The sequence below is a fragment of the Lytechinus variegatus genome, chromosome 13 (assembly GCF_018143015.1).
Source record: "Lytechinus variegatus isolate NC3 chromosome 13, Lvar_3.0, whole genome shotgun sequence".
NCBI lineage: Eukaryota > Metazoa > Echinodermata > Echinoidea > Temnopleuroida > Toxopneustidae > Lytechinus > Lytechinus variegatus.
Window position 1 is genome coordinate 20066749 of NC_054752.1, and position 13557 is coordinate 20080305.

General features: G+C 35.4%; 1 protein-coding gene across 1 annotated transcript in view; it reads left to right on the forward strand.

Moving 5' to 3' along the window:
• Positions 1 to 1567: 1567 nt before the first annotated feature.
• Positions 1568 to 13557, forward strand: part of LOC121426352 (late secretory pathway protein AVL9 homolog) — a 35900-nt gene continuing 23910 nt past the window's right edge. Inside the window, exons 1-3 of the mRNA XM_041622629.1 lie at positions 1568 to 1804; positions 8951 to 9071; positions 10627 to 10712. Of these exons, the coding sequence (XP_041478563.1) occupies positions 1691 to 1804; positions 8951 to 9071; positions 10627 to 10712 (321 nt within the window). The 5' untranslated portion in view covers positions 1568 to 1690. The remainder of the gene's footprint in view (positions 1805 to 8950; positions 9072 to 10626; positions 10713 to 13557) is intronic.

Here is a 13557-nt window from a genome sequence, read left to right on the forward strand (position 1 = left end):
CGAGTTTTCCTTCTAATTCTTTCCATTATTCTTTATCTCCCTCTCTTAATTCCTTCCTTCCCTCCTCCCTTCTTTCTCTGTTTGCTTCTTTCTTTCAAAGAATGAAGGAAACATTTTTCTTTCCTTCATTCTTTCTTTCCTCCTCATTTTTCTTACTTTTTTTTCTTTCTCTCCTTTATGTTGTCTTTCACACATTGTATTCTTCTTCCATTCCCTTCTTTTTCTTTCTCTCTGTATTCAATTCAAAGAATGACGGTAACATTTTTCGCTCTTTTATTCTAACTTTCTTTTATTCTTTTTTTCAATTTTCCTTCATTTTCCCCTTAATTTTTTCTTTCTTTCTTCTCAATTCATCTCTTTTCCTTCGTCTTTTCTTTCTCTCCTTCATTCTTTCGTTCACCCACCCTTCCAATTCTTTATAATTATTCACAGGTGTAACCAGTGGCGTAACTACGGGGGGCACGTGCCCCCAATCGGCTGGCCCCCCCAAAAAAAAACGGGGGGGAGAGAAAAAGAGGGAGAAAGTGAGAGAAACGTAGTGGGAAGGAAAATTATTGTTAATTATGTTATATTATATTATAATTATGTTATATTACTTAAAAATAAAAAAATATCATAAATTTATGAAACATAATTTGCTCAGGGCCTATGTCTTCATTGTTCCTGAAGAGTCTGAAGCTCGCATTGTCTGTTTAACGAGATATATAATCCTGTTGTACTAAAACCTCCCGTTTTCAAGTCAATATACACCAAATATATTTCCTCGCACTTCGAATTATTATTGTTTTATGCAGTGACATATCATTTTAAGGTCTTAATATCAAACATTTCACGTCCGCACGTACGTTCGCATTAGTGGATTAGTGAGATATGTCCGCTCTTCATGAATTCCTAAAACCAGTCCCTAAAATGTCCCTTTTTCTGATCCGAATATAAAAAATTTCAGCTTGCGCTCGCATCATTTGGTTAGTTAAATACGCATGGACTACGTGAATTCCAACAACAAGCCTTAGAATGCCCCTCTTCAGGTGTGAATTTCCTAATTTTTAACTCGCGCTTCGCGCTCGCAATATTTGATTAGTGAGAAGTGCATGTTAATCATGATTACAATGACTACAGGTGCTTTATGTGTTTGGATGCATATATTTCTAAAAAAATCAGCAAGCGCTTGGTACTCGCATTAGATTACTATGGTGAGATATGTATACTCTTATAGATTCCTACAATATAGTCCTTAAAGTGTCCGTTTGGGGTCAATATATACAAAAATTTCAGCTCGCGCTTCGCGCTCGCATTATGTGATCAGTAACATACATATTCGTTTAATGACACTGTCCTTAAAATGTCTCTATAAGTCAGTATACCTACAAAAAGAGCGCGCTTCGCGCGCTCACTAGGTGAATCAAAATTTTTGCTGGTGCCCCCCCAATGCCGTGACTCACGGTACACCACTGGGTGTAACACTGTGTAGCCTTCTTTGTTGATCTTTTTTTGTCGATTGTCCCGTATTTCATTTTGTGAAATCTGGTCACCCTGGTTATAACTGTACGGTACGTCGATCGTATATAGAAAAGGAATGTTGTATGTAAGATACGGAGCATGAGTTCGATGGAAGTGATGTTCAGCTGTGTGCCTTAAAGCCTTATTATATACGGCTCTGATTCTGAAAGTTTGTCATCCCCCATCAGAAATGGCAGAGAGTGACTTAAAAGACAATGAAGAAAACAACTCTGGAGAATCAGATGATCGCGGGTCAATTTTGCATGTTGTTGTGGTCGGTTTTCATCACAAGCGAGGATGCCAGGTAGGGTACGACTGCGCTGCTCGCTCGGCCCGGCCGGTGCAGCCGCGGATCCGGTGCCTGGGCCCTGGCAGCCAAAGCCCAGGCCTAGCCACTCATCAAGGGTTCATGCCGCCGCGCACAACAATAATCAAGCCATAGCCATAGGCATACATGTAGCCATTGCCATGGTCGAAGTCGTGTGTTGTGTAGCCTGGATCTGGAGGTGTCTGAGGAGTAAAAGTCATCTACTCTACCATACGTACAGAGATGCCAAGTTCAAAGACCAGCTAGGCTATGCGTGAGATTTTCTGTGAATCTGAGTGAGATCATCATAGACATTGTGTACAATGCTATGGGAACAGGCTGTGATAGTTGCGTGAGACAGAGATTTGAGGGGATGAACAAGAGTCCAAAATGTGCGAGTCTCACGCAAAATGCGTGAGACTTGGTAGCTCTGTACGTCCCCACTGACGCCTGGGATTCCAGAGAACTTCCCAAGCTATATTCACCCATGTACGGGTACAAAACCTGAAACTTTCGCCCCCTAGATTTCTACTTTCCCTTTAAAAGATCTAGCCCTAAAAACATGTATGGTCTGTTCCCCCAATCCCATGTCTGCGCGGTCTCCCAATTAAGTCTGCGCATCCGCGTATCTGCGCGATTCTAGTAAAAGAAGATACGCAACGAGCACGAACTTTACACATGCAAAGAAAGGTATGTATAAAAAAATCTGACTCAAAATGGTGGGACAATAATGAATTCAGGGCATTTCATGTGACGGCCTCAAAATGCAGCCTTTGTCATCAAAATCTCCAAATCGTGTGCAAAGTGAATGAGTGCGCAGACATGAGATACCATTTATTTTTTCAATCTGAAAATGACCGCCCAAGGTTTTTTCAAGAAAATCCTACATTTTCTTTCATTTTTTAATGAGAAATTTTGTACACTTAGAGTAACACGCCCAAGATTCGACATGTTAAGCCTTTTCTGCAATATTTTTTGTTCTCAAATTTCTTTTCACAAAATGATATTTGCCCCAATATTTGTTAAATATATTTGTCTATATTTAATAATTGCAATGTTAATTTTTAGATTCAATCTCAATAATTCATAAAATCTTGAAATGTATTACCATGTTTTACTGCCGAGATTCGACATCCCTCTGCCTTCGTTCGACATGGCGCATCTCGTGTTCAAAACTCAATGCGTGCAAGAGCCGCTGAATTGCGTTGCACCGCTTGCGATGTGCAACCCGGAAGTGCCGCGGTCTTTCGCTTCCGCATTGCGATCGGAGTACATGTAAAAAAAAAAGGCCTGCCGCACACATGTTGTCAACTTGATTTCTGTGAAAATCAAAATTTTTTCCAGTGCCGCCGAAATTTTCTTTTTTGATTGGAAATTTGAAGATACGATACTCAATTTGCAAGAAAGCTTTTAACTCGGAACAGAACCAAATATTTCTTCATTTTTGGCGCAGTTTTCGGCGACCCCGCTTCTTAAATCTGAGGTAAGCCGCTTGTGCTCTGGATATACATGTACGGCGCATATTCCGGCATTTTAGAGGGAAAATTTCGACTTTTTAAAGATGAATTTTTAGTTAAAATGAGGACTTTCTGAAGGTAAGTGATAGTGTCTTTGTACATGTATATAAAAATGTGTTTGGGGTGAGTTTTGGTGTTTGAGTGTGCAGGTTTGTAAAATAGATTTGCCATGTCGAATCTCGGCGACGGTCGAATGAAGGGAGGGTTACTCTACCCTTAATATAAGGAACATATTAACCAAAAGATTTTGTGAAATACATTGTAAGAAGAAATTCATTTTAAATCTTAACTCGAATTGTTAGGTGCGCACACTTGGGGCCCACCATCATACATGGGGTTCAACTTAATTTCCAACATTTCTGCCATATTGATTTCATTTTTAAAGAAGAATTCATTAAAAAAATGAGAAATTTGTTATGAAAAGATGGGAAGAGCTTACGGCCGTGTTTACGTCGCCATCTTGATTTCTTTGTCTTCCGCTTGGCGACAGCACGCAAATCGGTTTTGCACTTGAACGGCACTCATTCAATAATATAATCTTGTTTTCTGAATAGGACTCCCTGTGTGGTGAAATAAGGTTGGCAATGTTTAGCTTATTTTCTCTTGTTCTTGGGGAAAAATGCTTGATTTTTTACCTTGTCAGTTTCAACTGCAAAGTTCTATTCATCACATAACTTGGCTCTATTTTTTATTAAATTTATTTTTTTGCAAGTCCAAGATATTGCACAAATTATGTATGGGTCATTCAGATATATGTATAACCTCTGTAAAATATTCAAAAAGCATTTGGATTTTTCTGTGTTATATCATATATATACCTATAAATGAAAAAAATATCATTTTAAAGCTTGATGACATACAGTTGAGGCCAAAAGTATACATGTACATACACCCATGGAATTCAGTAACATTTGTTTGCTTGCGAAACATCGTAAAATTTGCTATACATGTTTCTTCAGAAATATAAATACTACCATGACGAATTTGGTATCAAATGAAGGAGCGAAGTATCTCTTTCATATGATTAGGATGCTGTTGGGATTAATTCATATTCCAGGTGGAATTTTCATGAAAGAAAAAAGTAATATTTGTGCTAATGTATTCTATTGTTTATTATATTTTCAAACATCGATACATACATGTAGAAATATATAAATGTCAAATCTATGATTCATATCACATTTTCCATCATGATATGTCACCACTGAACAAAAAATGTATAATCTGAAATGTTTGTGTTGAGAAGTAACTATCAAAGATAGGAAACGTTTTTGTCAAGTTTTGATTTATTTGGATAATAAAACCTGACTTAACTAGACCATGGAACTGAAGTTACACATAATTTTCAAAAAAGCGGCAGGCCAAAAATGCTAAAAGGCATGATTTCATGTATTTCAATACAAAATGTGTTTTAAGCCAAAATGAATAAATTTGTGGTTTTACTTGTCAAAATTCATTAAATTTATGCAATTTATGCTAGTAATAATGTCACTTATATAAATCAGTTGAAAAATGTGAAAAATGAAAAGGTGGAGAACAAAGAAATGCATGATTCCCCCCCAAAAAAATAAAGAATACATAAGAAATTAGTTTCATAACATTTTTTTTATGAATGAATTTGATAAAAACATTAAAAAAGAGTAGACAGAAAAAAATCAGTTCATTCGTTCCTTCATAAAGATTTTGTATACATGTACATGTATATTCCCCATTCTCTTTGTACATAATTTTATATCCCATACGTAATAAGGCAGTTGTTCATACGTCTGAAGCACTTTTTAATCAGTTTAATGTACTGGTATTTAAAAGACTAATTGACTTTAAACAGCTAGTAGTAAAGTCAAAGTGAATAACTTAGAATTTCTAAAAACATGAATCTCTTGTTTCAACTTTCTACATGTACATGTACAGTAGATCAACCATTTCCCCAAGGTGATGTATTGTTTTGCTTTGCCGTTTTGGTGTTTTCTGGTCTTTAGATTTCTACCATCATAGTTTGATTTCTTGTTTATTTCTTTTTTTTCACATATGGACATTTCAGAAGATGAAAAATATGATTTACCATTTTTTGGTCAATTATGAGGAGGGATTTTTACTTTTTATAGATGTCTATTTTCTTTCTTTTATTGTGAAATGATTATGACCTATTACAATTACAATAGATTATGGACACACTTCAACCAAATTTCTACACTGAGTTTAGTTTCAATAGGCATGATATTTTCCAGAATAAAATCAGAATTCTGATTTTTTTTTAATAATTTTTTTTTTCAAATTTTTATTTTTGTATTCATTACAATTTTTTTAAGTGTAATCCTTTGCCCAAGAACATTCTCATGCTGTTTTCTACTGCTTTTTAAAGTCGAATGATAAAACTATCATGCAGACTCACCTTGAAAAATCACTTTCGATTTCTTTACTATGCAAGAGCTTGTAACCCCTTCGTCGGTGACTTAGCAACCATTGGCTATTTTGCTGAGGGGAATATTATGCCTGCTTCAAATGTCTCTTTAAAAAAATATTGACGTTTATAAAAATTCTGAAATTGATAATTGAAAGATTTGAATGAAATACAAGGCTGAAGCTTTCATAGTGGATTTAATATTCTGGTGCACAATCATTAACTAATGAAAATATTGATTATTTTATAATTAAAGTTATGAAGTCCCTTCCAAAATTAATTTTTATTTAACTAAAATTAATGCACAGGTCTGGATTTTTAAAAATACATGTACCGAACCAAGCTTTTGTGTTCGGTTCAGTTTGGTCCGGTTCGGAAGTGTCAAGTGCAGTGAACTTCTTTATGGTTCGGCGGTTCAGCTACAGTTAAATCCCATACAGTCGAAGCAGGGACTGGTTGTTTGTACACGTTGCAAGTGTCACAAGTTTGTTAAAGTGACAGGTCTGTCTTGGAGTTTTGGTTCTTGCTATGAATCAGCTGTTACTATTGAAGGGAAGTCTTTCTCCCAGAAAGAGGCTCTACATGACTCAGAAAGGTTTCAAGTTGGTAATGCATCCCCATATTCAAACCTTTAGCCTATTTTTACTGTATGTGTGTGCTCTACTTGCAAACTTCTCCTTTTCATTGCAAATAAACATTTATTTTCCTCCATTTTACAAAATTTCTTCATTTTTGTGAACAAGAATTCACATGAAATCAATTTCCATAAAGAATCTAAATATATACAACATATATCAACATACATGTATAAACATATATGGGCAAGTCCAAGAATTCGCGCGTTACGTATGGGACATTTCAGAGGCTTTAATGACCTGAAAAATAGTGTTAAATGACTTTGATTAGATTGAATACCCTCATGATGGTAGACATCTAGGAAAAGAATAATCATGCAAAAAATGGTGACATTTGACCTTGATCTTGACCTTTTAGAGGGAAAAGATGGGCCGTTACGTATGGGACGCAGAAAAAAGACAATTTTCGAAACTTTTTTTTCAAGTTGAGAATTCTCTAAAAGTATTTCATTTGACAACTTGTAACTTACTGTGATAAAAGTCACAATACTCTAGTATATCTAAGGCAAGTTTCATGTCATAAGCGAAATCCCTCTAATTACAGACTCTAATTAAACAAATTAATGACATGTTACGTATGGGACAGTTACGTATGGGACATTTTGTCCCCATAGAGAACGTACACAATTTTCCCCATAATTCAAAAAATTGAAATAATTTAAAATATGGAGATAACAAAAGAGTTTCAGTCTTTTAAAATGTTCTATTGAGACACATTTGATATGACTGAAGAGGAAATTAGCCATTTCAACATTTTTTTTCTTGTTTTTTCATGGTTTCATGAATTTCTTATGTATTTCTATTGTTTTTATTTTTTTTCATATTTTTCCATTTTCACAAATTTTTTGTTTCAATTGCTTTCATTAATCAGTATTCATAACAATTCAGTCTTTAAAAACTAAAGAAAAGGTAAATAATCACTTTTTAGAGCAATCTTGAAATTTGTTTTTCTCCATTCACTTTGTACACAAATCTCCCCATTGACATTGTGTGTAAATGTCCCATACGTAACATGTTGTCCCATACGTAACAATTTTTTAATTAACTTTTAATTAAAAGGTGAACTCTATTTTTGAAACTTTTTTGGGTATAACATTTTCATACTTTATAAATTAGAACTTCCCAGAGATGCAACAATACAAGTATTGTATTATGAGAAATAACTTAAAAAAACGTCCTCAAAATGTTACGTATGGGACATTCCATCGTTGGACAAGACCTAATTTGCATAATTAATTAGATGACACCACTTTTTTTCCCCAAAAATTAATAAGATGTTAGGGGGTCCATGTCCCACCTATGACTAAATCTCACAAGTTTTCTTTTCATTTTCTATGAGTTTTTATAATTGTCCCATACGTAACGCCCATTTTACCAATTATGCAAATTAGGTGCCCCAAATTAGCATAAATATGCATATTATCAAATTTTTCTTAATGAAATTTTAAAATTCAACATTTAGGCTTTCTTACCCCACCAAAGATAACTTCTTAAATTAAAGATGAAATTTTGCCTTCTAGGGTGACCTTTTCTTGGACTTGCCCATATATATAAATATATACAAAAGAAAGCAATATAAATATATACATACATATATTTGAGGTCAAATACCTCAAAATAATAACTTTTATAAAAGTCTATACTGTACATTGTATAGAGCATCCCAGAAAAAAATGAAGCAGGGATTCCATGTCTTTCTCATTGAAATACAAAAAAAAATCAATCTATTTACTTGTACATCATAAAATTATTCCTCTATATTTGATACCCAATATGAGACAAAAACTTCAGGCAATCATGAGCAAGACAAATTAGAAAAAAATATGTATTGTCAGTATCTGGGGCCCGTTGCATTAAACTTTTTACCTGAGAAAACTCGGGTTGTTTTACCAGAGTTTTTGCCCTGTGTTAAAGTCAATGGCAGAAATCAGACTAACCTTAGTTTTCAGTTTTTACCAGAGTTTTCTCAGGTAAAAAGTTTTATGCAACAGGCCCCTGGTTGCGCAGAAAAATTGGACAGAGTTGGTTCACGCTTATTCGGCAATCGTCTCATGAGCATTTTTTTTGTTATCTTTGTTAAGTTTATTTCTCTGATCTCTGAAATGAGAGTGGATTTAGATTCACTTGTGAGTTTCTGCCTAAATTGTTTCTGATAGGCCTCAATATTCATTTTTTGTAACTTGCCATGTGTGAATGGTTTGCTAAGCTGCTGCTCTCAAATTAAAGGCGAGATTCCACTCTTACCATACATGAATTTCTTATCCATAACTGTCAAATTTATTGTAAGAATATATTTTTTAATTGTGAAATCTACTTGTGAATTTTTTTGGTGCACTGTATAGTGTTACTATTTAGTGTTTCTCATTCACCTTTTTAACGATCAGTGTTTTTTTTTTTTTTAAATCAAATGTCGGCTCAATCCATCCCTTTGTATATCAGGAGTATTTCAAAACTAATGAGGTATGCATAACCATTTGGTTGAAATTTTCAAGACCCCCAGTACTCCCTCAAAAGTCCCCAAGTTCTCCAGGTTAACAGAGGTACATGTAAATGTATTACGATGCTTATTTTCTTTCTGTTTATGACACAGGTTGATTTTTCCTACCCTCCTCTAGTAGAGGGCAGTGCTGAAGAGAGTCATGAGGTACCAAGTGAATGGAAGCATCTCCCTTTCCTTGCCCTACCGGACGGAGCTCATAATTTTGAAGAAGGTGAGATAGACCTTAATCATATTCCTCCCCTCATTCTTTTATTACTTTGAAACCTGATATAGTTACATGTACTTTATATTCTCCATAGGTGCATGTCATTATTCCATTTCATGGGAAACGGGATGAAGACAAGGGCCCGTATTCTGAAGTCAGGTTTAACTTAGACCATGGTCTAACCCTGTGCTAAAATTTTCGGAAGCCAAAAGTGTTGAAATTTTTATGAAGTTGGATGTTTCTTATGTTTTCTGTGCTCTTTCCTGATTCATCGATGGTGAAGACAATTATTCTATTTTAATATACTTCCTATTGCAATTACATGTATGAATGATTTGTGAGCCAAATGAGCTGAATTATGATATCTCTCCTGTTAGTGATTTATGTAAGAATTGGCTATCCATACTTAGACCACAACTTTAAACCTGAGTTTAAGTTAAACCCGACTTCAGAATACGGGTCAAGGGGTATTTAATGCATTTCCCCCAATGCATTTGTGGTGTGAAGGATGTGCATTATTCACTAAAAATGTGTTTTATTGGAATACCGATTTTACATCGAAATTCAATTCGATCAGGTACCCGATAGAATCATATATATATATGCTGTCTTGTTTAAGACCTTCTCAAGAATGGAATGGGCTGAGAATATGGAATATACATGGATATTATGCAAAAGTGTAGACATCATTAAATGCATTCAATATATGGAATGCTTTCAATGACTTCTACACTTTTGTTTGATGATGCTCGAGTAAAATATATTACTGAACCTTTCTAAAGCATAAGACAGGCATTACATACTTTAATATTCATCATAATTATGTAGTACAATGTATATGTATACTGTATAGATGATAGCATTTTCAGAATGTGGACTTGTTATACAGCTTTTATCCATTATCCAGCATTTAAAATCCGAACTGAATAAAAGATTACTGTGAGTTTAATTGAGAATTTGCATGATATATTACTTCTAATTTGAAGGAGAATGAAACCTTTGGAACAAGATAGCTTATGTGAAAACAGAAAAATCAAAGAAACAGATCAACGTCGGAAGTTTAAGAAAAATTGGACTGAGAAAGTTATGAGCATTTGAATATTGTGATCACTAATGCTATGGAGATCCTCACATTGGCAATGGGACAAAGATGTGTGATGTCATTTGTAAACAACTCTCCCCATTACTTTTATATTTCACTTCCCTCTTTTATCACATATCTATCAGTAGATCATTTGTTCTTTCTGTAGGAGGGCATTTTCATTAAAACCTTTAGTATTGACCAAAAAAATAAAGTGAATGGTCATTTGCTCATGCTGTCCTACATGTACATGTAGTTTGATAGTTTCCCAACCCTACCTTGAATTGTTGACACACCAATTAATTTTGAATCTCCACAAAGTACTCTGAAATTCAACTGCTCATGTTCAACAATAAACACCTCTTTCTATTGCTCCTTTGTAAAAAAGCAAGATCATATCATTGCGTGCTATTAAAGATTATTAATCTGTAAATCTTTTGCATCATGTTCTATTATCTTTTATTCATTACTTTTTTTCAGACACCATATTTTTTCATCTGCCTGGCAGAGGGGAGTGTAAGTCTACGATCTATGGAGTATCGTGCTACAGGCAAATCAAGGCTCAGGTAGGCTTTTAGGTTCTTTTTATAGGTGGTTTCAGACCTCCTTGATCACAAGAATCCCTGTTAAAGGATAAGTCCACCCCAACAAAAAGTTAATTTGAATAAAAAGAGAAAAATACAACAAGCCTAACGCTGAAAATGTCATCGAAATCGGATGTAAAATAAGAAAATTATGACATTTTAAAGTTTCGCTTAATTTCACAAAACAGTTATATGCACATCCTGTTCGGTATGCAAATTAGGAGACTAATGACGTCATCCACTCACTATTTCTTTTGTATTTTATTGTATGAAATATTCTAATTTTCCCCTCATTGTCAAGTGAAACAACGATTAATTCCTCCCTGAACATGTGGAATCAGCATCGTTTAACTATATGGTTAAGTCAAAGTTGGTCCTTATTGTCAAATCCGTAAAAAATGAAATATTGTATAATTCACACACTAAAAAACAAAAGAAATAGTGAGTGATGGACATCATCAACAGAATCATCTGGATGTCACTGAGTTGTGCATATCACTGTTTTGTGAAAAATAAGGGAAACATGAAAATGCCATAACTCTCTTTTGCAACATCTGATTTTGATGAAATTTTCAGCGTTCTGCTAGTTTGATTTTTTTTGTATTTATTCAAATCAATATTTTTCTGTGGTGGACTTGACCTTTAAACTATGAAAACTTTTTCAGGCTAAAAAATACTTGGTAATTATTCCCACGTTCACACTGCTACAAAACTCACCCTCGGAAAAAGCTCTTAAAGTTACAAGCATTAGGAGTACGGTCTGATATTAAGCAGGCAAGGTGTGAGATTCAAAATCACTAGCTCAGCAGCCACCCATGGCACCCGCCCCGTACATGCTGGGCTATAACACATTGCTAAACTACCTCGAAAAATACTCTTGAAACTTATCGTAATTTTGACAAGTACCTACTATTTAGCGCCTTAGCGGGTATGTTCTTTTGGGGATATTACACATTATTTGCTTTCACACCAGTGCCAAAACTAGGGGTAGACCAGGACAAAAATAAAAAAAATACCTGGAACTGACAAACTTGGAGGTGGTCTGAAAAACACCTATTGTTGTCAGTCATCTGCAAGACACCACTGATAATACTCCCTCGGTGGTTTTAAACTGCCTCGAAGTTCGTCAGTTCCAGGTATTTTGGTAATGTGAAAGCAAATTACGCATGTATGTAATCTCCCAGAAAGAAAATACCCGCTAAATAGTAGGTACTTGGCGAAATTATGAGAACGTTCGCGGGGATTTTTCCAAGGTCGCAGGTATTTTGGCAATGTGAAAGCAATTGACGGGAACTTTTAGCCCATGTGCGTAGTTGGGTGGCTTCTGAGCTAGTGATTTTGAATCTCGCGCCTCGCTTGCTTATCAGACCATAACTGCGCATGCTCGTAACTTCAGGAACTTATCCCAAACGGTATGTTTCAGGGCGGTGTGAATGCATGAATAATTAATGGGTATTTTTTAGCCAAAGAAAGTTCTCGTAATTTACCGGGGATTCTTATGATCGAGGCGGTTTTAAACCACCTCCTGATTCTTCTAGTTATGAATTGTAGAGTGTTGATATGAGGTGGTAGAATTAACTTTTACTGATAGAGATTTGTGTCGCAATCGAACCAGGACACTCGACCAGAGTTTGAATTAAACCCGCAGTCAGTGGGCCAGTTTTCATTGTGTGCACGCATGTACAGGAAAATTATTTGTAGTATGAGAGGGACATGTCATTTGAGACACAATGAACCTTCATGTGCTATACTTTATAATCACCATAGTTCACTTGTACATGTACATGGTTTTCTCCCAAGAATTAATCCATGTCTAGCCTATCATCAGTTTCATTTGATACTGCTCAGAAGAATAAAGACCTAAATTGAGGAAGTGAAAGATTATTGGTTGTCATGTGATACATTGTAGAAATCAATCTTGTAGTGTGTAATTCATGGAAATATGTGACATAACGTGCATGTACATGAAATGTACATTGGGGGGATTTCAAGTTCATTATTGAACATTGTTGGTGTAATTAGAAGCACAATATTACTTTGCCATCCTTAGCTTATTAATTAGTTGAAATAAGTAGCCTACCATGTCCATAAATTATAGCTCTGTAGCAGGACCAGGGTCCCGTAGTACAAAGGTTAGTGATGACTTGTATGCTTGATTCCTACGATTGATTGCACCTTGTAGCCAATGGAATCAATCATAGAAAAATGTTCTACGATCATTGCTATTAAAGGGGAAGTTCACCCTGAAGAAAACTTTGTTGCAAAAATGGCAGAAAAAAATAGTATACAAATATGCAATGACACTCGAGGATCTGGCTAAAACTATTCGCATCGAAGGAACATCACATAGTACTATTCTCCCGAGGGCCATCGGCCCGAGGGAGAATAGTACTATGTGATGTTCCTGAGTGCGAATACTTTTAGCCGGTTCCGAGAATATGTCATTGTATATTTGTTTTATATCCCTTCCACTTATACCATTTACAGCGAAACGATTTTTAATAAGTTGATATAGAACAATCGTCGAGAAGTTGAGAAAATAATAATGGATCGTCTGTTCAGCGAGCGCACCTGGTTAGTGCAGCTCGCCGAAAGTTTCCCGTGGCATGCAGTGGAGAGTACCGTTTGGCTGAGTAGCGCTCTGCTCGCATGCATCGCACCGCACACCTCGCGTATCGCGAGGTAGGGGGGGGGTCAAAAAAACGTATAGTTCACTTTTTCCCTAGGGAAAAAATGGACTATGCGTGACGTCAGCAAGGAAAATGAACTATATCACGGCAAACGTTTATCGTAGTAAAACTATTGTTTTTCTCCTTGTGTACACTCT